This window comes from Benincasa hispida, chromosome 5 (genome assembly GCF_027475165.1).
Source record: "Benincasa hispida cultivar pf3 chromosome 5, pf3_genome.v1.1, whole genome shotgun sequence".
NCBI lineage: Eukaryota > Viridiplantae > Streptophyta > Magnoliopsida > Cucurbitales > Cucurbitaceae > Benincasa > Benincasa hispida.
The window spans coordinates 32331787-32358506 of record NC_143482.1 but is presented as its reverse complement, the minus strand read 5'-3'; the positions used below and the strand labels follow the sequence as shown (position 1 = coordinate 32358506).

General features: G+C 32.2%; 1 protein-coding gene across 3 annotated transcripts; it reads right to left on the bottom strand.

The window, feature by feature from the left end:
• Positions 1-289: 289 nt before the first annotated feature.
• Positions 290-18385, bottom strand: EICBP.B (ethylene induced calmodulin binding protein). 3 transcript variants are annotated; one of them, XR_016529659.1, is made up of 13 exons: positions 18151-18345; positions 13214-13333; positions 12242-12357; positions 11907-11995; positions 7656-7698; positions 6435-6612; positions 6104-6229; positions 5644-5966; positions 4112-4645; positions 3158-3843; positions 2056-2656; positions 1204-1639; positions 290-681 (listed from the first exon to the last, which is right to left on the bottom strand). XR_016529659.1 is itself a non-coding variant. In XM_039032568.2 (13 exons), the coding sequence occupies exons 1-13, from the start codon at positions 18188-18190 to the stop codon at positions 568-570; spliced, it is 3294 nt and encodes a 1097-aa protein (XP_038888496.1). In that variant the 5' UTR covers positions 18191-18385; the 3' UTR covers positions 290-567. The 3 variants fall into 3 exon arrangements, 2 of the variants coding, with proteins under 2 accessions (XP_038888496.1, XP_038888495.1); XM_039032568.2 differs by having other exon boundaries at positions 1204-1530; positions 6104-6226; positions 18151-18385; XM_039032567.2 differs by having other exon boundaries at positions 1204-1530; positions 18151-18383.
• Between the last annotated feature and the right edge of the window lie 8335 nt (positions 18386-26720).

The window sequence follows — 26720 nt, the reverse complement described above, 5'->3', positions numbered from 1 at the left end:
TTTAGTGGGAAAGTGATACAAATTCGTTTTGTCTCTGTGCATCTCTTTGGTCTACTTTTGTGTTGTTTTGTTGTTACAACTCCGTGAGAACAAACTATAGTGACAACCAATAGAAAGTCAGAACAAGAACACCCAATATAAATATATATATAAACATTTCACAATAAATTGAATAAAATCTTCAAGATGGTAAGTTGATGAAATTTCTTTAGAGTAGAAAAATAAAACGAAACGTCCAATACAATCAAACTTCAAAATTACCTTTCAAAATATGACACGAACATACAAATTGCAGCAATAACAAGTGTTCTTTTCATATACAAATTCGCTAGTAATTTGGTTCAAATTTAATCAGTTGACACGATCCGGTTCTCCTCCATAAATTACAACATCAGGTAAGCCTATCACCAACCTATAAAATCTATACCCTTTTTGGTAGGGAGCCAATACTGTGTGTTCATAATATAAAGATCTGAATCTGATACATTAGTTAGAGTTGTATTTACAAGCAAAAGCTGAAGTTAGGAGCATCAGAGCAGAAGGCTGATTGATAACATAATCTGTTTCTCAATCAAATGTCATAGACATCAAAGCATCGTCATCCAGCAGTGTGTCGATATCAATCATGTCATCGCCTTCTATTATCTCTTCTGAAGTACTAGTAACAACCATATGACTCCCCTGATAAATTTTCCAAACAATAGAACAAAGCCATTAATGTACAATTGTCAACTTGATTACAGAAATCAGTAGTAGAAGAAAGAAAGTTCCATGACCAAAGCAAAGTACTAAACGTTATTAACTTTTATCAAAATGAAAATAGAAACTACCTCAGAACTTTGAGAAAAATATTACTCACGTTTAAATGGCTGATATAAGTTCAGAATATAGTTAAAATTTATCCAACAAATATCTTACATACACAAATATTATCAGATGGACAACAGAAATAGTTGAGCAAAGTGTCACCTGACACCCGACACGTTGCCATAGGCTAATAGGCAAGATGGTAATTATCTAGCTACAAACTTTGATAAAATCGAGTTCGTAGAACACCCAATTTGACCCAATACTAGGTGTTAACATCTGACATGAATGTTTAAAGATACAAAATTCACAACTATATATAAAGAAATCGAACTAGAGCTAGAATTTATAACAAAACAAGACGAGCGATAAATGAAAAGGGACAGATCTCAATACCTTGGTTTCTCGGCACTTTTGGACCACAGTAAGCAGCCTACGATATTGGTCTCGTCCCTCAGGATACTGCGCCATGGACTTGACTCTAGTAAGTGCTTTTTGAAATCTCTCCTCAGTCTGCCTTCTTCCTTCTTTTAGAAAATCGTAATCATCTTCTTTAGTAGGTGGTGCCATCACGGAGGGTGGATCCTTGGCAACTGCATCTGATCGGAAGCCTCGCAAACCACTCCCCTTCCGTCTCCATCTCAAAATAATCTTGTCTATCATTCCTACCGACCAGACAATCTTTCTATATTGCTTCCTCACCTGGTGCCCTCTGACATGGGCCTTGCAATTATGAAAATTAGATGTTAATTTTCTGTTTCATCGTTCATGTAGCAGAAGGAAGTTCATTGATCATAAATCATAAATCAAGTAAAAAGCCCTTGGAAAGCACCTTGCACATAAAGGTCCAACACAATAAATCAGTTCTCGATAAATATCCTAAAAATTGTTTACATCAAGCTATATTTTAGAATAAGTTTGAAAATATATTTTTATTTCACCAAAATTGGAAGGGGATATCTTTGCATTGCATTTCTAATTATTTTTCACTAAACTAAAATATCAGAATCCTAGGATATTATATATTGAAAACTAATCAATAGATACCGAGGAAAAATTAATCCAAAAAAGTAATATAAATTTTGCCCTGTTTGTCTATTTTCCCCAAAAAAATTCATACCAAGCAAATTTTAGCAGTTAGAACTTGAAGTTTTCTTTTCCTATTCTCATTCAATTAAATATTCATAATCAACTAAACACGTCACTAACATAATGGAGCTTATTAATTGCGTATGAGAGAGTGTAAACCTGAATTTTCACTATTCTTTGACGTATTAGCAAGAATTCTTTTCTCATTCTCCAACCACGGAACTTTTTCTGTATCTGAACTGCAGCAGCATGGGCTGGGCTGTTACTTAGTCCAGACTTACGTGCCCTTGCTTTGACAAATGAAAGAGCACTATCATCTGAGGATCCAAATTCATCGGTTCCACACTCTGATAATTTTTTCCTCTGAAATGACTGCATTCTAAACATCATATATATATGGCCAGCAGCTTGAGTAGCATTGCAGACAGCAGTCAATGAATCCTTCAAGGACAAATCACCAGGCATAAAACCATCATTTACTGGTGTTGCCCTTCGTTCAGAAACAGTTTGCACAGGTTTCGTCTTTGAAACATCTGGCACACCATCTTCTACAGTCTCACCCATTGATATGGATTCAGCCATTGATACGGATTCGACATAGCTGGTCAACGCTGCCTCTGCAAGGAAACCAGAGATCCCTTTGTGACCATTATCAGACGCAAGATCTGAAGCCAATCTGCCCCAAGGAAATTCTGGAGAAGGATCTGACGGCAATCCAGGAGCAGCATCCAATGATATAAGGGTTCCAACTGTCAACTCCCTGCATGAAACAGGGTCATCAGCATGGAAATCTACTTAAATTCAGATGAGCAGTGTTGTTGATGATGAAGTAATTAAGAGGAGAACAAAATATTATTTTTCTACATATTTACCATTACATAACTTACTAAATTCTTTACACTCAAATATCTCATAGCTTTTCTTTCCTCCCAAATCAAAATAAAGATTATCATTGACCCTGATACTTTAATTTTAACATTACTGTTCCTTCATCTTTTTAGGTTCTTACATGCATCTACACCAAACCTACTGTATCTATTTGTACCTACATGCATGCTTAGCATGAACTAACAAAGTCTGATTCCAGTCAGCACCATTATTTTGTAACTTAAGAAATTTTGAAGATCTTAGGAGGAAGTAAAGGTTTCTTGATAGTTGATATTAAAGGAATAGGCACCAAGCATTCTTTTTTAGCTTTATCAATGAGTTCCTGATTAGCATGAATGAAAGGGTTTTCTTTCACGAGTTTCAGGGTCCTTGCCTGCCACAGAATGCTGCCCAATGAAGAGCAGTCCATCCATTAATGTCTCGAAAGTTTATACTCACTCCTGCAGCTACAATTGGTCTGATGGCCCAATCATATCCAAGGGCTGCTGCTAAATGAATTACCCCCAGCCCCTCACCATCCAATATATTAGGACCTTTGCCACCTTCAATTACTTTGCGGATAAGCCATGAGTACAGCTTTTCTTTCATCAGCTTTACGAAATGAAACTCCTTGCTTTGATGCTGAATTGGATCATTCTGAGGATTTGGATCTTCCCCATACAAGTCTTCTTCTTTTATTGTGATCAGATCTCTGATTAACTTCCGTTTCTCCAAAGCACCTTCAGAGAGGTCATTTGAAGGATCTAAAGATCCAAGAGACAGTAACCTCTCAAATTGAAAATGCATACGTTCTTCCATTGAACCAGCAGTGTATATATGGGTAACATCTACATCTTGCGCAGAGCCTGCTAAGTAATCAAATTCACGCACCTCACTGCAAGCTACTCTGTTGGAACATGTGACATAAAAAGGGACTCGCCCAATACTATGTGGCGGAGCATGACAGCACAGGATCCCATCAGCCATAACCTCTGCAGGCACCTCGACTTCCCCAAACATACATGACCAATGACAGTTCATGCCAAGATTGTTCCCCAGAAACTTCCCTATAATCACAACCTGATTGGGTTTAAAGAAAATAGAGATAATTTAGTTTTCTGAAAAAGAAAAAGAAAAAAAAAGAAAATCTTCAATGTCTCACAAGTCTATAAATTACGTGAAACATAGAAATGAAGAAATAACATATTTAGAGGGGGGAAGTGACAGAAGTAAATAAGAAACTGTAGACAAATGGAGATAGTAAACCAATAAATTACAAAGCCTTTGGCGGGTCTTTTCTCAAGCTTAATTCAAAATTATTCTCTCAGTTTTTCAAACATTGGTTTACCTCGGTTTCTAAATCTGCTAGTGTCCACTTTGGAGAAAAGGCTATTATACTGAAAAGTTGGTCTTCAGAAATAGAAGGGCTTAATGATGAATCATCCACCATATCACCACAATCTACAGTGGTCCAAGACAAGCCAGATGATGGATGCATGTGCAAATCATCAACTTCTCCAAGCTCCTTAGATACCCACCTTGAGAAGCTGTCGACTTTCTTTAAACTCTCCTCTCCATCTATTAATGATTGTTTCAAAGTCAAAGAATAGCTCATAGTACCTTCTTTAGACATATCATTTTCAGAACTCAACCTCATAGCTGAATACGATTCTCCTTCTTTGAACTGTAATTCAAGGTTTGGCAAAATCTTCTCATTCTCTATGCCAGGATGAGCACAAAACATCTCATGACCACTTCCAAAAGCTGCATTGTGAGATGTTTGCTCAGTTAACCTGCTATCTAGGTTATAAACTGAATACAAATCTGGAAACTGGTCAACGTGCTCTTTTGAGAAGGACAAAGTATTGTCTTCAAAAGGAACCTGCAGTTGAATCCAGAAAAAAGTTATAAACTATCTGCAGCGTGCAAATTGTTAGTTAAATTCTTTTGTATTAAAGACTGTCGAATAACTTGACAAATGAGCAAGAACACAATTGAATGGCACCTCCATTCAAAATAAGAGGTGAGGTGACCAAAAACTTTCATGTAACATTTTTATCTAAAAACTCCAACCTTCCTACATTACCACCTCATACAAGCCTAGGTCTAGATCTAGAACATGGTTGCAACTTTAGAAGCAACCTAAGAATTTGAGCGTGAGTCCGACCAACCCAAGCCAAACTCTCCACAAAGTAGCATGAATCATCACATTCATAAAGTTTATATCCAGAGTGACCAAAGGACTTTCAACGACTCATCATTTTCAACTGTGTTTTTTTAATTAATTTTTTTCTTACATAATATTTCTTCATCATTTTAGAGAAAATGTTAGCTATCTAGGTTAGAAACAGAATAGATGGGTGACTACATGAAGCCCAGATAAGCAATGAGTCACTGTCCAAGTATGCAAACATGAACATAACTCAAATTGCATAAAGCATTTTGCCATTGACCAAGAGGTCGGAGGTTAGAATCTCCCACCCTGCATATTGTTGAACTCAAAATATACGTGTGTGTCAGTGCACATGTGTGCATGTACAGTCATATTAGTAGCTCTCTTTAACACTATACAGTCAGTCACTAAATTAAGTGCGAGTATGAAACGGAAGAATTATAATAACCGGCCAGGCTAAGAATCCATCGTCCGTCTCTGTGATACAATGCCAGTCTGGTAAACTTTCTATAAACTGAACTTCACCATCCCAATCTAGTCTACCAAAGCCCAACCAACTAAAGCTTTCTTGTGGGGACTTTGAAGCCTATGTAGACTGAAATATTTTCTTCAATCAAATATACAGATTTTTTTTTTTTTAACGAACAATCAAATATACAGATTGGATTTAAGAACAAAGAAATGGTAATGAAAAAACTTCAAAATACCTGCCAGTTTGATGTCATTGTCAGAGAACTCCCAAAGTCCTCTTTAATAGCACTATTATTGGTTAAAAGCTTGTCAGGAATTGAATTCTCTTGTCCAAGGACAATTCCAGAAGACAGAGGTTCAATCGAAGAGGTTAAAACATGAGAAGGTACGGTTTGAAATCCAGTTGTACATTGTTGCAAGATCTCTTCCCATGACGCAGAACTGAGTGTCTTCTGAGAACCCATCACACCAGTATCACCTTTGCTACCCCCAAGTCCATCTTTCTGAACTTGTGTTAAATAATCCACAGCAGGAACTGATGACCAAGCTTCAACATTGTCTGGTGTGTTACATAAGTCGACATTGTGAAATGTCAGATTATGTCGAAGCCTCTATCAGGCAGCACTTGATGACTATATTGTATATATTAACTATTGTAACGGGGTTTGGGGGAAAAAATAATTAAAATGGGCTTACTGGAAGAGGAATGCGGAAAATAAAAATTTGATTGACCAGCATCTTGTTTATTCACCAGAAGACCATTTCCCATTTTTGGTGACGTAGGAAATGAGTGAAATCTTGAAGTTGCTTGGTAAGTGTCTTCTGCACAAAATTGAAAATTCAAGTAGCAACCTCCACTATAAATGTAGAGTAAAAACTTCAGTAACTAAGATCAAACATCAAAGTACCAAGTATGTGTTTAACCTTTTTCATCCAATGAATAAAAAATCTCAAGACCCTGAGATCTACATAAAAATAGAAAAAATTCAAAGACCAAGCAATAAACAGCCAAGGAGAATGAACATACCAGTATCAGCATCTTCACAAAATGATGTCAAAGTGCTAGTTGGACTGGGGGAATCTGCATTTTCAGAAGCTGCTTGATTATGACTGCTGGAATAGCTAGAACTCTTAGGACTGCTCTTCTGTGAACTTGATGAAACCTCATCAGTCTCAACAACAGCTCCAATATTGGTTCTATTACCCTGATAAAAAAAATGATCATATGAGTTGGATAGTTAAATTAAATATTGATGACAAAATCCCAAGTTATTTTTAAAAAACTATGGATGCAGCAACAATACTCCACAGCAAAAGATGGGAGAATACTTCATCCTATCTAGGGACGCATACCAATCAAGAATTTCATCTTAGCCATTTAATAAAGATCTTTAGCATATTAGTGTCTGGGAGCATTCCATGTTTCTTTTAAGCATTGAGGGAGCATTCATGTTTTTTAAAGTGCAAAGCACACAGACACACGATCGTCCTCATTAAAAAAAGACAATAGAAACCAAACAAGAAATGAGAAACATAAATGTTGCCAAGCAGCCCTTAGTTTCTTATCAAAACACCCATACATATAAAAGTACCCAATGTGCTTCATAGCTTGGTAGAACCAAATAACATAAGCAGCCATGGGACTCACCCAGCTCAATGAATAGGATACTAATACAGGACATTAATAGAATCTCATTGGGCCCAAATAAAAGTTCTCATAAACATCTGGTTTGTTGCCATTTTGTTCACAACTTCATTGGATAGAAATAGGAGGGTTTATTTAGATGCCGTTGCTAGATAAATTTTTTTGGGTATTAGAGTTTGGTTCATCTTAATGCGTCACTTTGAATCCATGTATCTTGTCATTTTCATGTGCTTTTTGCTTTATACGTTTTATTAGTTCAAGATATGAGGGTGGGAATTTGAACCTCTAACTTTTTGGTCGAGGATATAATCCTTTGACCTGTTGAGTTATGCTTAGGTTAGTGTGTTTCTTTGCATTTTATTAGCAACAAATTAATTTTTTGTTTCTTGCTAGCCTCTTCCATTGCTATGTTTTTTATTTATCTTTCGTTTTTCTAAAGAAGAAAGCTAGATTTGTCATTGTGAAAAGGCAAAGAAAAGAAAACATACAAATTAAAGAAAAAAAAAATCTCAGAGAAATCAAGATAAATTAAAAACAATAACGGTAAGGAAAATTATACAAATTAAACAGCAGAAAGAGCGAACAATTAAAGCACTAAATTACCTTAACTTCCAAGTAGTGAACAAAAACTATATGCATTAAATGCCTGCAACAAGCAAATAAGCTGGTGAGGGAAAAAATGAAAAGAAAGAAATTAAATTATTAAACTAAATGAATAATTTTCAAATTTTAAATTTAAACAGAGAAAAACTATAAAACGAAGCAACAATTAATTTTTTTTTAAAATGTTAGCATTTTGTTTTATAAATCATAGCTAACAAAAAAAAATTATTTACATTTGATAATATTTTTTAGATTAAAATTATGTCATAAATTATACTACAACAAACCAATTTTTTAAATTAAAACAAAAACAAATCTAATGTGTTTATGACAATAAATTTTAGAAGTGTATTATTTCGAATTTTGCATTTAAAGATATAGCATAATACATATATTTTGGTTTTATTTAAATAAAATTGCATAATAAATAAAGAGGGGGGGAGGGGCGCGGCGCGGGGGGAGTGTACCCTTTCGGACTCTGAGTTTTCAAGAATGGGTGTGTTTGGTCCCTAATGTTTTAAATAAGCCATTTTCGTCCCTAAGTTTTAAAGAATAGGTTTAAATAGTTCATCAGTTAATAAATCTATTAAAATTAAACATAAAATTGATTAGATGAAATGATGTGGCAAGATGACTTGAAAAAATATATATTTTTAATATTTGCCATCTCTCTCTTCTCTCTCTCCTTTTTGCTCCCTCTCCTCTCTCATCACCTGCACCTTCTCTTCTCTAGTTTTCTGTGTTTTTGTTCTTTCTAGGATTTTATTGTTTTTAATTCAAACAGTTCGGATGAAAATGTTCAAAATCTCGAATATGAGATTTGATGTTATCTTCATGTCTCTCCTTTTACAAACCATTCATTTGAAGATCTCACAATATTTATATTATAAATGTTTTTGTACTGTAGCTTAGAAACTCTGTTTTTATCCAATGCTGAGGAGAGAGGACGTATCTACTAGGTTGCTGAAATGGTTAAATCTATTCAAGATTGAAATTGGCAGCATTTATGTTGTCTGTACACCACACTCACCATGTCGATTAGGAGTTGTTAGTCTTGTAGGCAAGTGAATTCAGTTCGTCTCGAAATCCTCGTGTATATTTTTTGTTTAAGGGGTCAAAGCAAAGTCTATAGTTGCTCAAATCATTGGAAATTGGAAATTTCCCGCTCTGAAATGCTATTATGTGGATATAGTTTTCAGTTTTGTCCTCCCTAAGTCTACTTCAGATCTTTTTCCTCATAGATTTGTGATCAACAGATTCAGACAAACTCATCCTTATTCAATGGAAGGGAGGCGAGAGAACTAGAGAAGAGAAGAAGGAGGGATGAGAGAGAGGGAGTAAAGAGGAGAGAGAAAGAAGAGAGAGGTAGCAAGTATTAAAAAATATATACTCTTTTTCCAAATCATCTTGCCATCATCTATTTACTCAATTTTATGTTTAATTTTAATAGATCTATTAGTTGAGGGGGCTTTTAAACCTATTCTTGAAAACTCGGGGACTAAAATGGTCAATTTAAAACATTAAGGACCAAACGCACCTATTTTTGGCAACCTTTGGACGAAAAGCTTATTTTTCCCAAAAATTCATTATGATCTAAACTCATGATTTCGACAAACATTATATTATAAAATAACACAAATAATATCTCAACATAGTAAAATGAGTTTATATATATTTTTATAAAAAAAAAAAGGTAAATTCAAAATAATAATAATTGTGTAGCTTAAATTTTTTTTACTATATTATGAGACAACTATACTTTACTATCTAGAGCTTCCAAAACCTATACCTTACTGGTTTCCTAAATTCAAACATCTTAAACCCACATGTTTATCAACCCAAACTCACACCCCCCCTCCCCAAAAAAAAATATAATAAAAAAACGATCTCTTAAATAAGTCTAGAATATAGGAAAACTAGAGTAACTTTCTCTAAGAATTTTGTATCAATCATCACAAGAAGTCTTCTTTTTAATTATGGTGCAATCCCAACATAAATCTTTTGGAATCAAAGGATGGATGGAGAGCGGGACGTGGGGCTAGTTATTATTAAAGACCGTGCAAAAGGTTTATGGAAGTAGAAGAGAGCTCTTGTATCTCTCCCATAAAAACCTGGAGTATCATATCTTCCTTTTTGGTGTCTTCAAGCTTCACGATTTCTACCCATGTTCAAAGAAGAGAGCCTTTACCCTCACCTGCCCCTCCCAAAAAAAATCACTCATGTCTTCCAGACTGACACTGAAATCCTAAATAAGTAAAGGAAATACATCCAAATTCCACTTGGAAAAGACTGAATCAAGGCAAACCTTCCTTTCAAAAGTAACTTTTCTTCCCAAAAGAAGACACTATTGAACTTTCTCCACAACAAGACCCTAAATGAACAGCTCCTAGGATTCTGACCAGGAGGAAGGCCAAGGTAAACAGCCGGGGGATGTCTCTACTGCACAAACTGCCCTAGACGCCCATCTACTAAGCTTAGAATGATCGCAGTTAACCCCCAACAAAAAAAAAAACAATTTTCCCTATTGATATTTAATTCTGACATGGTCTAGTAAACAGTTTTCCCTTTTAATCTTTAATTCTTACATGGTCTAAATAAAGACAAAGGAATTCAGATTAATAAAGGAGTCTTTCCCACGCAAAAGATCATATTCATCACGCACTAGGCCCAAGATTCAAATCAAGATTCAAGATCCAAATTCGGCTTCTAATGACCCTAACATTCTCCTGCACCCCTGTGACCTTGCAGCATCATTCTTACTTGTCTTGGACTACTCTAAGAGTAAAGATTGTCCCACAAATCAATACAGGACCTTTCGACATGTTTTATCCTCACTCACATGCTTCTTAAGAAAAGTCCCAGAAAGTCATATAACATAGAATTTGTCCAAACCAAGTAAACTTAACTTTAGAGTTCCTATGATTGAGCCACCAAAAAGGTGCATCTAGAGTTCCTATAATTGAGCCACCAAAAAGGTGCACCTTATTGGTATAGGTAATAGCTATTAATTCTTTTAAGTCTTTCTTAACCACACTTTCATATCCTCAAGATCTCTCTAATTCGGATGAGATCTCGGTTCATTCATGTACCCCTCTACTTGGGTTTTACAACATTGTTTGCAAACTGTAGGAGAGACAAAATCAATTTTGTCTCTACCCACCTAAGAACCCTAAGGGGGTGCTGTTTAAAGGAAGGAGTCGAATAGTGAGGTGTAAGGAATTATGAAGTCTAGGGAGTTGTGAACTCCTAGGGGCCCACAGTATAAAGAGTTGATAGTTTGGCCCAAAGAGTTATGAAGTAGGAGTTGTGAACTCCACTCCTTGTTTGGCCCTAGGAGTTGGTGGGTCCTACTACTAAGAAAACATCAATTTTATATCTTATCAACTCCTTACACTATAGGTCCAAGAGTGCATAATTCCCTAAACTTCATAACTCCTTAGAACTCACTATTCCACCATTTGTCCTAAACAACCCCTAAGGGTGTTGTCGTCAACCTCCAAGGGGGTGTTTGGCCCAAGGAGTTTGTGGGTCCCACAACTAAAATACATCAATTTTATACCTCAATAACTCCTTACACTGTAGGTCCCAAGAATTTACAACTCCTCAGACTTCACAACTCTATGGAGTTCACAACTTCACCCCTTGTCCCAAAGGTCCCCCATTGTCCCAAAGGAACAATCCTACTCATAATGTCCACCACAAGTGAAAACAGAAAGGAGAAAGAAGGCCATTTTATCTTAAATCTCTAGGTTTACCGTTATATTTTTTTTCTTTTTTGAAACAAAAACAAGACTTTTTCATTGAATTAATGAAATGAAAGTAATGTTCAAAGTACCAGATATAATCAAGTTTACCATTGATATTTATAGAGCTTGCAACAAGATTATAATTTTGTTGAAATTTTAGGTCTTCAATTGAAACTTTTTTTTTCGTGTTTTGCTCTCTACTATAGTTCTAGGTTCTTTCTACATGGCCTTATTTGTTTACAATTTCAATTTCATATTTCACGATGATAGTCCTACATCTTATCCCAAAAAAAGAGCACTTTCCTGATAATCCTAACACAAATGTAGAGTGACGATCACAAAATAAAAGTTGAACAAACATTCTCTGAAACAGTTTGTGGGGAGATGCTGTGGAGGGAATAATTGAGAATAAATTGAATGAAGACGAGAACAAAGCATAAAGCAGACTACAAGGAGAATGTAAAAGGGACCGCCTAAGAAAGATTTACATCAGCATCATACTTACTCTTCAAGCATCCAATAACTGCGCCTTTGAAAATTCTCATTTTCTTCTCCATGGGCATAATAACAGTGCAATACATCAATGCTTCCAACCTAATAAAATTGTTAAAAGAAAGTTAACCTCCAAAACTAAATAATAAAGTACATGTTCCCATTAAATAGAGTAATAAGAAAAGAAAATTTAAAAATAAGAAACAAGAAAGGCCCAAAGATCTAGTAGTAAAGAGAGAGAATATCAGAACAAGATAAATAAATAAATATAAAATAGTTAGTAGCTTATTTTTGTGATTGTGGAGAAACAAAATCTAGACTCAGAGAATGGTGCCTTCCACAAGTTACCTTCAGCTTCTCATGAGCTTCCCTTACAGTTTTGCCATCTTTCTTCTTCCTCCATTTATGACCATCCTTTCTAAAGTACCTCAGAACCTTCCGATCAAAAAGAAAAAGTGACCCACCTGAAAGGTACAAATACACTTTAACGGCAATAGTATGTCCAAGGAATGCTAGCCTTAGTCGTTAGTGGTAAATGAAACAATACTAGTTTTAACTATTTCAAGTTGATGAGATAAAGAGAAAAAGACACGAAAGAGAGAGATTATGTTCCATTTCTCATCATAAGATCTAACCATATCATTCTTTTTCCAATAAAACGCAGTATTAAAATAGTATCTGAATTATACATGGTTGGGAAGGCACACAGCTCCTGGTACAATGGCATAGTGGGTTCAGGGTGACATTGGAAATAACCAAGGGAAAGGTGAGCCTCTGCAATTCGGAGGCAGCCCTGTCCAAAAATTTCAAACTGGCACTCACCTTGGAGATTTTTGCTTAGTGTGACTTTTAGACGATTGTACTAGCAACTTTACAAGAATACTAGTAAAATGTGCAGATTTTTGCTTAGTGCGACTTTTAGACGACTTTTCAACATGGCTGAAAAAATAAAATTTCCAGTTTCTGTTTAGATGTGGCCATGCATCAAGTGTGATAGGACATGAAAGAGGACTTTGTTCTGTTTTACCAATCACCATTTCTTTAACTTCCTTCAATTTTCAGATTTTACAACTCAGATTGTCGATAAATATTCCTTGATGATCAAGTAAATATTTTACTTTGGAGTCAAATTATTTACTGGGTTGGCAATATTCCTGGTATAAACCTTCAATTATCTTACTTTTGTTTATCATCTCAAAAAAGAAAAACAAAAGATACCAATAGAGTACATATGACAGTGATTAAGAAACCCTCAAGCAACCTCCGCAGTTAAGTTCACATAGTTTAAACTTTTTTTAGTAATGATTGTGAGAATCATACTTGATGGTCTATCTGGAGGCTCTGAAGCAATTTGAAACTTAGGATAGTTACGGAGTATTTCACAAATTTCAGCTGGACGTAACCAACGATGTTTTGCTTCTATCAATAACTGCTCAATATCTGCATGAATATAAGCTGTGTTAGCCGTGAAAGAAGAAATTAAAACAGTAGTTCACTTCACAAACCCAAAAAGTAGATGCATCATTAGCAAGTAGGAATGATGGGCAATGGCAGATATTAAAAGTATGCTTTATGGCCTGCTAAAACTGTTCAATATCGGGCAGTACCCAACAGAGGAGTTTTAACAGCTGTGAGATGTGAGCAAGAGTATGACCAACATGGAGCTTCGAGAACTAGTAGAGAGCTAAAAGCAAGAGTTCACACAGAACCTAACGAGATATGAACATTCATTTTCAGAAAACAACGGTACATACAACAAGAACAAGTTGGTTAAAATATTTCCCATAAAACATGTATTTGCACACATCAGCAAAATATCAACGTAATCTCTCTCCTCACAGAACAGTTTGAACAGTCCACTATACAACAAACAATTTTTAAAAAAAATAAAAACTTGCAAAAGATCAAACTACCCAAACCCAGGGTATACAATGCTACCAAGTCTACCCAGGCTTAAAATGCTAAACCTATAATTTCTCATGAAAAGTAAAAAGGGATGAAATAACTTTCTGTTTACTATTTTTTAAATGGAAGCTTTCTTCTTCTTCATGTAAAAAACGGAATAAGAAATTCAATCAAATTTCAGGCTTCACAAAAACGCACCAAACACCACCAAGGTGTCTTTTCAAACCAAAATCCCAATCTTGAATGCTTTAGTTCCATGTGTTCTCTAACAATGGATTTTTTTTTTTTTTGGGGAGCAAATTTCAAAATTGGAAGAGGGAAAGACAGGCATAGAAGATGCAATTTCCAAATGTGAGCCAAGCTTTCATTGAGAAAGAATGGTCTTATACAATAACATGAAAAGGAAGAAAAAAAATGCCCACAAAAAGGAGGTTCCATTAAAGGCATCTTGAACTTCATGGTTTTCTTTTTATTTGGACTTAAACTGGTCATGGAAAGGCGAAACTTCAAGCAAGAGGGTGTAACATTGAATGGGATGTGGTAAAAGTTGCAGATATGGTGGTATGAGGTAGTTCATATTTACGCCAACTAGGAGCCTTTTTTATTGGGTAAGAAACTAGAAGCCTTTTTTTGTAACCCCTTTGGTGAGGTGAGATATCTCATCTCCCCCTTTTTTTATATTCTCCTCTTTAGTAATAAATTTTTTTGTTTATCCCAAAAACAAAAAATTAAAGGTCTGTTTCCTTTTCACAAATAAAAGATAGGCTCTCAGCCTTTTGAGTCCAAGCTTCTCTCTATTTCGTGTGGTGGGACTTCGGAGTTGGGAGAGGGCATAAGACACACACAAAATATTAAAATGAGATATACACCATGATAATCTTGAGGCGTTCCTTCTTTTTGTTGGGGCCACCATGGTGCATCAAAGGACTTGGCTCACTTTTTTTTTTTTTTGGTGATGTAAGTTTGCTATCGATTTGAAATCATTTTTTGGAGTCTTTTTGGTGTAAAACCAAAAAAGAAAAATTTGTATTCATCAATCAATTCAATAATGGAAGGGCAACACTAGTAGCTATACTCAGAAATTTGGTTTGAGTGTAATCAAAGAGTCTTTCACAACAAAGCCATTGATTGGTCAGATCGCTTCGGTTCAGCAGGGCTACTTACATCTTCATGGTGCTCAAAATCCAAGATCTTTCATGATTACTCCATTCAAGATATATGCCTTTGGAATGCTTTTATCTCTTCAATTTAATTGTGTTTTCATGTATTAGGTCTTATGATGTATTACTCTGAGCTCTATAAAATTTGATTTAAGATGTTTGGATTTGGGATTCGATGAGGGTGCTAAGGTTGTGTCAACCACGTTGAGATGGCTCGATGCACCTGCTGATCCTTTATTATGTTCATTTTGAATTTTGTGATCTATATGTCTCATTGTATGTCTCTTTGTATCATATCAATGAAAAGTTTGTTTCCATTTCAATATATATACTAGTTCTATAGTCGACAGGGTATGTGTTGTTTTCTGTGGGCTTTGGGGTCAGATGAACGATAGAGTTTTTAAAGAACTTGAGTATTCTCCAAACAAGATTCTTTTTGGCCTTTGGTGGCAAAGCTTTTTGTATTCATCCATTAAGACTTAGGTCTTACTTTGCTTGGTTGGAGGCCCTTTTTGTAGTTGACCTTCTCTTTTTGTGGGCGACTTATTGCTTACCCTTGTATTTCTTTTTTTTTTCTTGGTGCTTTGGTTTTTTGCTACCTGACAGAGAATAAGCTTGAGAGTAATAGGAGATTTATAGTAGTGTGGAAAGGTTTTGTTCCTAGGAATTTTGCACCTGCCCCTTAGATTTGATTTTCTTGGATGGAGCCCTTCGGTGTATAGCTGGACTTTTTCTTTTATCTATGAATGTCTAGGCCAGCTTACGCACACCTCCACTACTCTCATCAGACAACCCGCCTGAACCTACTATAATATCTGTAGGCCACGGAAACTTGTAAGATATTAAATCTTTAGTAGGTGACCACCATGGATTGAACCCATTCCCTTTAAGTTCTTTATTAACCCATGTCCCTTGTTTACCACTAGGCCAAGCCACGATGGGTTTTTTTTGTGGCTTCTTTTGTTGGGTTGTTTTCATGTATACCCTTTTATAATCTTTCAATCTTCTCAATGAAAATCAATTTCTCATTAAAATAACGATAAGAAAGATAAGCCATCTTTCAAACTAAAATCCAAAGGAACTTACAAAATATATCTCAATTGATATGGATGAAGAAAAGAGAACAAACACAATTACAGACAGCTCTAATTGGCAGCTATTAAGAGTGACGTAAACATTTGCATGTATTCCTTTTGTTTCCCTAAAGTCCTCTTATCCCTTCACACCAAATCCTCTACTACAAATCTTAGCAACATCAAGCCAAAGAAATTGCGAGCAATCTTATCTTCCACTGCATGGTCAGAAAGGAAAAAAAGTAGGGCTGCAATCAGTTCGAGAGGGATTTTGGACAAAATCAATGTTGAAATCATTGTTTTACTATAACCCGAACCAACTACCAAATGAACCAGGCACCAAATCACCCGAATCAAATTGAATGAAACTACCAAAAAAGACTATCCAAAATGAAGCAACCAACATCTTTTTATTTTATATTCAGAAAATTTGCCTAACCGACAACTATAACTCAAACCAAACAATTTGACCAATTTCATTGTTTTGTCTGTTTTTCCCAGCACCTGTAGATAGAATCTACCAAGCTGCTTATAAAGATCCATTGGAAAGAAACCATGCTATCCCATGTCTTGTGGAAAGTTTAAGTTCTAACAATTGTGAGGACTTGTGATAAAATATAAAAGGAGAATTTGAACCAAACTTTCACTTAAATGATGCATCCACAATGGGAAATGAGGAAAACCATGAACATCTATAATTATTCATCAGTTTTGACTTAAACTTGGTGGTAGGTGTTCTATATTTCTTATCCAAAAATGATGCAAGTGCACCAATTTACATATTTCTGTTCAACACCTCACCAATCATCCCTTTATTGGCAAAGTTAAGGTTTTAAGAATTAATCTTGTTCTCAATACTTGTTAGGGAATGTGGAAAGAATGAACTTCTTAATTTTATATGCTCACGATTGAAATTTCCATGTAGTCATAGATAGTTTATTTGTTGATTTGTAGGCAAATAAACTACAACATTGTAAAATCATTCCTCTTTGAATACTGCCTACTAAAGTGGGTTTTTTTTTTCCTTATAAACTTCCAAGGAAATTTAAAACTACAGGCCAATTAAATTTAGCATTGGCCTTGAAACCAACGAACTACCACAACCATCAATCAATAGGAAATTATGCGATGTCAAATAACTTCATAACTTTCCTCAAAGTAAGTGTGAAAAGGATCACATGATTGAAAGGTGAACAACCTATTCCTCCAAGCTTTTGCACTAGACTTTTTTTTTTTAGGGACTTGAGCCCAAACTGGGATTTTTTCTTTGAGCCGGACTACTAGTGATTAGTGATTTGAATGAATTTCCCTACAGCTACCATCAACGTGGAAAACTGAATCCTTTTGAGGTATTCAGAAACAAGTTAACTAACAGCATCACCTGGCCAACTGCAGGATTTTAAGAAGATTTACAAATACAGTCGCCAGTCTAAGATCCAACATCCAAGGAGTTCTTGAATAGTTTGTTTGCAGAAGGAAGCTTCAGTTTCCACGGAAATACTCGTAAGTAACCACTAAGGTCATTAAAAGGTATTTAACTAACAAGATCCGTCAAATATTTAATCCCCCAAGTTCTTTCTCACAAACAGAGCATATGCTTCATGCCAAAAAGAACTGCGTCTGCATAATGATAAAAATTGAACTCCCCATCGAAAATTTAAATTCCAAGCAAGTCAATAGCACAAATTCAAAAGAACACCTCGCCCCCTCCCCCACCCAAAAAAAAAAAACTCATTCAGATGTAACTTCAGCTAATGAAAACTAGTTCGAGCGCCTGCTGAGTAGAACTAAGAACCCAGAATGCTCTTTTGAACAAAAGAGGCCAAGATTTGAAACACTCAATAATTGCTCAAACAAACAGAGAACACGGAATCACATTCGCCCTGATTGATCCCCAGTTCCCCACCCGACCCTCCTCCATTCAACAAAAGCTCCGAAGAAATCCCTCGCCCGAAGAAAAGAAAAACAACCCGTTCCTCCCAACCCATGAAATACCCACATAAAATCAAAGAAAAGCAACAATCGTAGAATTGAATAAGTAACAGAAGTAAGCAAAGAACAGAAAGAAGCCATAAGAGATAAAATAGAGAGAGATAGAAAAGGAGAATTGGAATCTGACCTAAACGAGGAGCCAAGCCGTAAGATCCACGGTCCGCCATGGGAGGAGAGTGAATCAGAGAGAGAGAGAGAGAAAGAGATTTGAGGGGGGGAAAGGGGAAAGTGAAGAAAGGGAAATGGTAGAGGTAGAAATTTGGGGAAAGGACTTTGGCAGTCAGCTTTGTGAATGTGAATGACGTAACCTCGGGGAAACTCGGAAATTAAGGGGAAAACTAAAAAGAGCACATTTATTATATTTTCCTCTCTAATAATTTTATGCTTTAAATATTATTTTCCTCTTCCCCTTTAGACTTTTGTCCATTTTAATCTACTTTTTAAATTTTCATTTTTTGTTTTTATGTTTTTAATTTTTATTTATTTTAGGGGTTTTTTTAAATATAAAAAAATGAATCAAAATATTTATAAAATATAACCTAATTTTAGAACTATTAATGATAGACGAAGATAGATACTGATAGACTTTTATTAGTAAAATCTATCAACGTCTATCATAAATAGTTATAAAATTTTAGTATATCTTGTAAATATTTTCAATAATTTTATCATTCAAAATAATTTTTCCTCTATATTTTCAAAATATTAATTTCAATCTTTATATGTTTCAACTTTTATTCATTTTAATCTTTAAACTTTTCGAAGTAAATATTTTGATCCCTTAAAACAAAATAAAAATAGAAATAAATGGATTAAAATGATCAATTTTTTTAAAGTACAAATACTAAAACGAATATTTTGAAAGTTCAAAGTTAAAAATATAAAAATTAAAATGAACATTTTGAAAGCACGTTAAAAATACAGAGGTAAAATAGTATTTAAAGCTAATCTTATTATTACTATCAATAAAATTAAATTAATTTTCAGACCGTGGGACCCACTTTGTCCCCTTTTTTAATTTTTATTTTTATTTTTTCTCATAACAGGGAAATATCAAATATCCCCTCGCCCAGATCATTCCATTTCTCTTTCATTCCGTATGTACATTATGAAATTATATATAATGTAATGCAACGGAATATTAAATCTCGAGCTGCTATATTTTTTTTATTTTTTTAAGCGCTGCTATGTATTTTGAATTTTTATTGGACGAAGAGATATTTGGATGGATATTTTTATTTTAGATTATTTTGACTGCTCTTTTGTTTTATATATAAATCAAATTTGTCACCAACATTTTAAATCGTTTTCCTCGAACGGTCTTTTTCGATGGCTTTAAGTTTTGTAAGGTTAATTTTCAAGTTCTCAAAAAAGTTACCTTCTCTTTTTTTTACTGCTTGTTTGGGATACTGAGTTATAAAGTGTAGAGTTAATATATAAAGTTAAAATATTTGTATTTGAAATACAAAATTATAAGATGGAGTTCTTCGATGAATGATAGACAATTACTATTGAAATTGAGTTGTTTAACACCAACTTATGACGTTTGTGGACCAAACATCCCTTTAATAACTCGAGTAGTCGGGTGGAGTAGGTATTCGAAAGAATGATGTTGTTCGTTGGCCTAAAAAGTATGTGGACCACAACTAAAAAATATAGATTCTATATCTTATCGACTTCTTATGAGTGAGTTTTAAGAGTTCACAACTCTTCGATTTTACAACTTCATCCATTACTTATAATTGTTACATTTTTATTCTTAAATTTTAAGTTTAGTTTTAATTTGGTTTTTAGATTTCAGTATTTTACTTTTTTACTTTTTGCCTATCTACTAATGCTCATTTTGGTATTTGACTTTAATTTTCAATTACCTAATTTAAAATATTTATGATGTGAAATGTTTCAATTAATTTTAATAGGGATGAAAAATTAATATAGTTATAATTAATTTAATTAATATACATTTACAGCAGTGGCAGAAAGCGAGTATTTAATAAGAAAAATCAAGGTCAAAAAATACAAATCTTGAAACCTTAGAGACCAAATCAGGAAAAAAAAAATGTAAAAATGTAACATTATCAAACCTATGGATCATATAGAAAATAAACCAAATATCGGAGATCAAAGTGTATCATTTTGAAGTTTATAAATCAAATGAAAACTAAACTCTAAATCTAGGGACCAGATAATTTTTTCCATTCTTTTGTATGAAAGAAACTTTTATGTGAGACTTGAGACGCATCAAGGAATGTTTTGAGTTTGTTAGTAAAAGTTTGATGCCTTATAAATAGGCTATGACATGTTTTTCAAAATAATGATATGTCAATCAAGAGTATAGCTTAGCTAGTTTAATCATATATTTTCTTTAACAGGCTAAAATGTTAAGAAACGATACATAGTTGAACTACAAAAATTCAACATTGAATATTGATTTACGAGACTTGGTACATGTTTGGAGTGAATTGAAATTGTTCAAATCATTTTTATCATTTTTGTCATTTTTAAAATCACTTCGAAACACGTATTTGATAATCAAAATTAATTTAATATTTAATTTTACACTTTTAAATGCAATTTTTTTTATCATCAAAATTGGTTTTGAATGATTGACAACAAGGTAATTTTGAGAATGACAAAAATGGTTTTTACCATTTCAAATCACTCCTAAACATGTCTTTAATTTAAATGAGGTTAACCTCTTTTGATTCAGAGGATAATTTCAAAATAATTATGGTTGCCATCAGGGTGCATTTGGGATTAGAGGGGGGAATCTTAACAATTTTCGTGTTTGGTAAAATATATTGGGATTAAATTGATTAAAATCACATTTTAAAACACACACATTTGACACATATTTTAAAATCATTTTCCTATCGGCTTTTAGATTCTCTTCAAATCATATACAACTTAATTAATTTTTAGTTTTAATTTTATCATTTTAAATCGAATTTTATTTTATATATCTATTTTTTTTTCACTTAATCAAATCTATATTATAATTTTCATACGTGGAATACATCCATTCTTAAAAAAAAATACCATATTGATTTTTTAAAGCAATAAAATTATTTTCCTTAATATTTAAAATTAATTTAGAGCAAACAAAATATATCATTTACAACTATTATAATAGGTCTACTTTAGTTATTATATTTAAAACAAGACAATTTAATATTTATTAATTACCAAACAATGTAATCTACTTTTTTTTTTTAGTTTAAGTTCAAAGTTATTCAACATTAATTTACTTTAATCTTACGATTGAATTTTTAAAAGCATAGCTACGCCAGCAATCATTTTAAAATTGCAACCTCAAACTAACCGTTAGCAACCATCTTATACATTCAATCCACAACTCTTACATAGATTTCAAGGCTTGTCAAATTCAACTTTCAAAGTTCCATTTATCTTTTTTTTCGTTTAAATTTGAATTAACCTTTTAATATGAATTAAGTAATCAAAATTATGAAAACCGTTTGATAATCATTTGGATTTTTGAAAACCATACATGTTTCTTCTCAATTTCTTACCATGACTTTCATTTTTTTTAAGTAAAATAGTTGAATTTTTAGCCAAATTAAAAACAAAAATAAACGAACAAAAAACATTGCTAGAAAGTAAATAACAAAGAGGTTTAATTAGTATTTATATGCTTAATTTTCTAAAATTAAATAATTACTAAATGGGACCTAAAGTTTCTCCTAAAAAAGAGAACATAGCAATTGAAGAAACTCAAGACTAAAATAAATCTTTTTAGCTTCAATCACTGTCGACTAACCAAACAGACTCTTTTATGTGTGTTTCCTTTCACTATCGATTAATCATCTTTTAGGTTTTAAAATTTTGTTTTAAAAAAAAAAATTGGTTAAGAATTAAAATCCTATACTTAAAAAAATATAGAAACTACAAAAATATATATATATATCTTTAAAAAAATATCTTGATTTTTAAAAATAAAAAATAAAATAATTACCAAACATATGTTTACTAATCCTATTATCAACTTCACTATAATCCACCATAAATCACTATTTTGCACTCTCCCAATGTAGGTTATGTCTATGACAAAGACAACCATATTTACATTTTTAAATTTTCAGCTGTATAAAATTACATTTTACACTTATAATTATTTATAAAGTTACACCATTTCACAAAATGAGCAAGTTTTCATAATTTCAATTTTTAACGTCAAACTATTTACAGAAATAGTAAAAAAAATATTGATAGACACAGTTAAATTTCTATCAACATTTATCAGTGATAGAAACTAATAAAAATCTATCATTGATAGAAACTGACAAAAGTCTATCAGTGTCTATCAACAACAGAAACGGATAGAAGTCTAAAATATTAATTTTTTCTATTTTGTATAAATAATTTTCCTTATTTTTATGTTTTTAAGAATCCGTCACATATGTATATATGATCAGAAATCCTTTTAAGGTAGTAATAAAGCAGTATGAACTCAACCTTTACATTTATGACAACATATGTTTTGGTTCATTTTGATTTTTTTTTTTCTTTCCCTTGTGAAAAAGATAATTAGAATATTTTGATCTAGCAAAGGCTCCCTTTTTAAGTTAGTACCTTTTCAATCCATCCGAATTAAGGTCATGTGTTCACAAAACAAAAGCCAATTTTACATGTCAAAATTTGCTAACTTTATATCTAAACTTTGCTTTCAATCTTCCTTTATTTTCTTTGTTAGAATATTGGAAATATAACCCAATCAATATAAAGTTAATGTCTAACATTAATATTTTACTTTATTTTATATGGAGTGACTATTAAACTTGAAATTTTAGATTCATAAGTTTTTTTTTTTCTTTTTTCTAAAAGTAATATCTCAAAATGTTTCTTTACCTATGAGCTCATATAGATTAGTTTGATTTACAAGGTTGACAAGTGAATTATTTAAAATCAACTAAGAAGAAAATGACAACGTGAATTTGAATTTAAAATTATATAAACCTCATACCCTTTGATAATAGATATCATGTTAAATCAATATTCAACAAAAAGAACTTTATTGAATAGGATGTTGTCTTTTATTTTTTTTTCCTCATAAGTATTTTTAAATTGAATGGAAGTTGTTTGAATTTCTAATATTTTAGTCATGACCAACTGAACTATGTACAAATAGACAATTTTCTAATATGTTTTCAACTTGATATATTCAAGTATTGGTTAAATAACCAATAAAATAAAAATAGAAATTGAAGGCAAAAAATAGATATTAGATAGACCAAGCGCCAAAATTATACTTTAAACTTAAATTATCAATTTGGCCTTTAGACCTTGTTTCCAATAACAGGGCCTTGACATATGAACTCTTGAAGTTGTCTACTTGTCTCCTTAATCCTTGTATTCAAAGGGATTTTAGTATATTCATAAGCTTCAAATTTGTATTTAATAGACCCGTGATTAATTTTCTCTTGGTATAATGCTTGCGCTACCAAATATCTAAACGTGTGCAAAATCAACTTACCACGCAATCTTTACATATTTTCATATGCATGCAAACACAACATAAACGTCAAATTAACAGGATTCATGACACCAATCCATTAAATTAAATACAAAAATTAGAATATATATAAACTTTTTAAAGTATAGAGGTCAAATACGCACAATTTCCATTTTCCTGAAAGTTCATATAATTTGGAGTACTAATTTATAATCTAACCTTATGTATTCAACATCGTAACTTCATTTTTTTTCCCTCAATAAATAAAACATGATGGCTATTATCATCTTCAAAAGAAAAATGAAAAAGAATATTAAATGTTGGAAATTATAAAGGGTTATTATAGGGAGCAAGGGAAAGGGCGGTGTGTCCATAACGGTGACATGGGAATGGGACTAAAAGGGCAAAAAGGAAAATGGAGAAAGTGGGAATTATTGGAATGTGAAAAGAAAATATTTTATTTAGGATACCTATTTGTACGACAATTGGCATTTAGCAACCATTTTTGTTCATTTTTTGCTTACAAATTTTTCTTGAAATCCTAAACTAATAATTGTATAAATTTAAATTATGAATTTTGAAATTATATTAATTTAACCCCTAAATTAATAATTTTATCAATTTGAACTTTGAATTTTTATAAGCGTATCAATTTAATCTCTGAATTTTCCTAATTGTATTATCTTGAACTCATCATTATGTTTTATTTGAATAAACTTATAAAATTTCAAAGTTTAAATTGATATATTTGTGAAAGTTCAGGGTTTAAAATAATACACATATGAAAGTCCAGTATTTTAATTGATATAATTATTAGTTTGAGGTTTAAATTAATACAATTTCCAAAATTTAGGGTTTAAATTGATACAACCCAAAATTTAAGGGTGTAGATTGATATTACCTTTTTTTTTTCATAGTTAATAATTAGTTTTGAAATGAAGTACTAACGATTTCATCTACATACTTACAATAAAGGTGTTAGGTTATTATTGAAGAATATTCTTTATACTTTGAAAGTTAATATGTATTTCTGAAACAAAGTAATTATTTTCATTTAAAGAATATTTTTGAAATAAGATATAAAGTTGACGAGTATTTTCTTTAATTTGATTAAAAGAAATGAAAATTATTGGAATATGGGAAAATATTTTATTTAAAATACATATTTGCACGACATTTGGCAACCATGGCGATGGGGATTTTTGTCCCTTTTTCCCCTAAAGTTTTATTTAATTAAATTATTGAATTACAAAAATACCCTTTAAGTATGCAAAAATTCTTAAATTTCTCTTCTTTTTTTTTAAAAACAAAAAAAAAGATAAAATAGTAATACAACTTTTAAAACTTAAAGCTATTTTTGAAATGAAATATCAATAGTATATGGTAAAGGTATTTCTTTTAATTTTTTTTTAAACTCTCTTATCGAAACTTTAAAAATTAAGAAGTAATCTTCAACCAAATTACAAAGTTCATAATTATATTATATAAATTGGAAAAAAAATAAGAATTATTAGAATGTGAGAAAATGCTTTATTTAAGATATAAATTTGTACGACAATTGGCAAGCATTGCGTTTGGAATTTTTGTCCTTTTTTTTTTCCTTAAAAAATTATATTTAAATAAATTATTGAATTACATGTGCTTCCTAATGATCCTTGTCGGACTCCTCATGTCCTTACCAAATTTTCTTCTTCATTCTCATATGTTCTACTAAAAGTAATGCGACTCTCTCTCTCTCTTTCTTTTTTCATGTTTATTATTTTCAAAATTAATTCAAATTTCAATAGATGGTTTGAAAATGTTCTTGAGTAATTATTATTGTCGGATATTCCATTTATTCGAGTAACTTGAACCATTGAAGTAGATTAAGCAAGTTAATTTAGATTGGATTAGAATTTTAAGAACTGTCAATTCTATTTCTGAACTCGTAAATTTGAAATTCAATTCAATTAAAATCAAATTGAATCGAGTTATATTTTTTTTCACATATATTTTACCTTTATAGGGTTCTTTTCCATATAAAATGCATATTCACAACCCATTTTCCTCTTCTCTCTTTAAAAAGTTCGAGCACCTCGATGATCTGACTCGATCCAATTTGAAAATGTTAAGGATTTGGGTTGAGTTTAATTGCACATGTATTTTTTTTTAATAGTAAAACTAAATTTCAAGATAGTCCAAAAAAAATATCCCTAACCTGTACAAAAGGTTAAAAAATATCCCATTACCATTAGTTTTTTTTGTTCTTAAAAAATTCACGAGCTTTCAAAAGTTTCACTAATACCCTTAAATTTAAAACAAAATTAAAAAAAAAAAACTATTATCATCAAGATATGAATGAAAAAAAATGTTAGCATCTTGTTTCAAAAATACTTCTAAAATTTTGAATGTTTCATTAACTTTTCTGTATATGGACCAAACAGTTTATCTGTATACTCCATCATACATATTCCTCTTCCAATTTCCTTCCCTTACTACTTCAATACTCATATCTCTTCTTAAATATCAAGACTTTAAATAATACAAGAAATCTCTCGGTTTGGTTCAAACATAAATATAAGAAATCTCTTTACCCAAACAATTAATTTCTATAACGTTATCTTGAGTTAGGAAATAACCAATTTAAAAACAACTTAAATAGACATCCTCAATTTTTTTGATTCTTAACATGTGTATTATTTTGTCTAATAAATCTAAACATATTAACTCATAGCCAACTACTAATATATACAACTTTATTAAAACATTTAAGTCCTAAGGTCTCTTAGTAATTTTATTCTTCTTGCTTATACCATTGATTGAAGGAGTAGTTTTTTTAGAGATCGAGAAATGGAAGAAAAGGGAGCTGATATCTCCATGACTGAATTATTTCTTTGGCCTAAATCATGTTAAGTTTGAGAGGCCTTTTAGGACGTTTCATGTGAATTTTGGAGCTTAACAAAATATTTAAGTATCAATTAGAGCAATCAAACTTAAGAATGTGTAAAAAGATCGAAATGTCCTTACATGATGGTGTTGAGCAACGCCGCACAGTGCTTTGTGCATTGCTAACAAGGTAGAAGTGCAACGTTGGATTACAATTTTTTTCTATTAACTTCTAAAACTTTTTTTTTTTCCTATAAAAACAATTAACTCATTACATTTATTATATAAATATGGTTAAATAAAATGAGAAACTAAAACGAAATCAAAACTTCTGATTCTAACTACTTTTTCTCCATGAATTT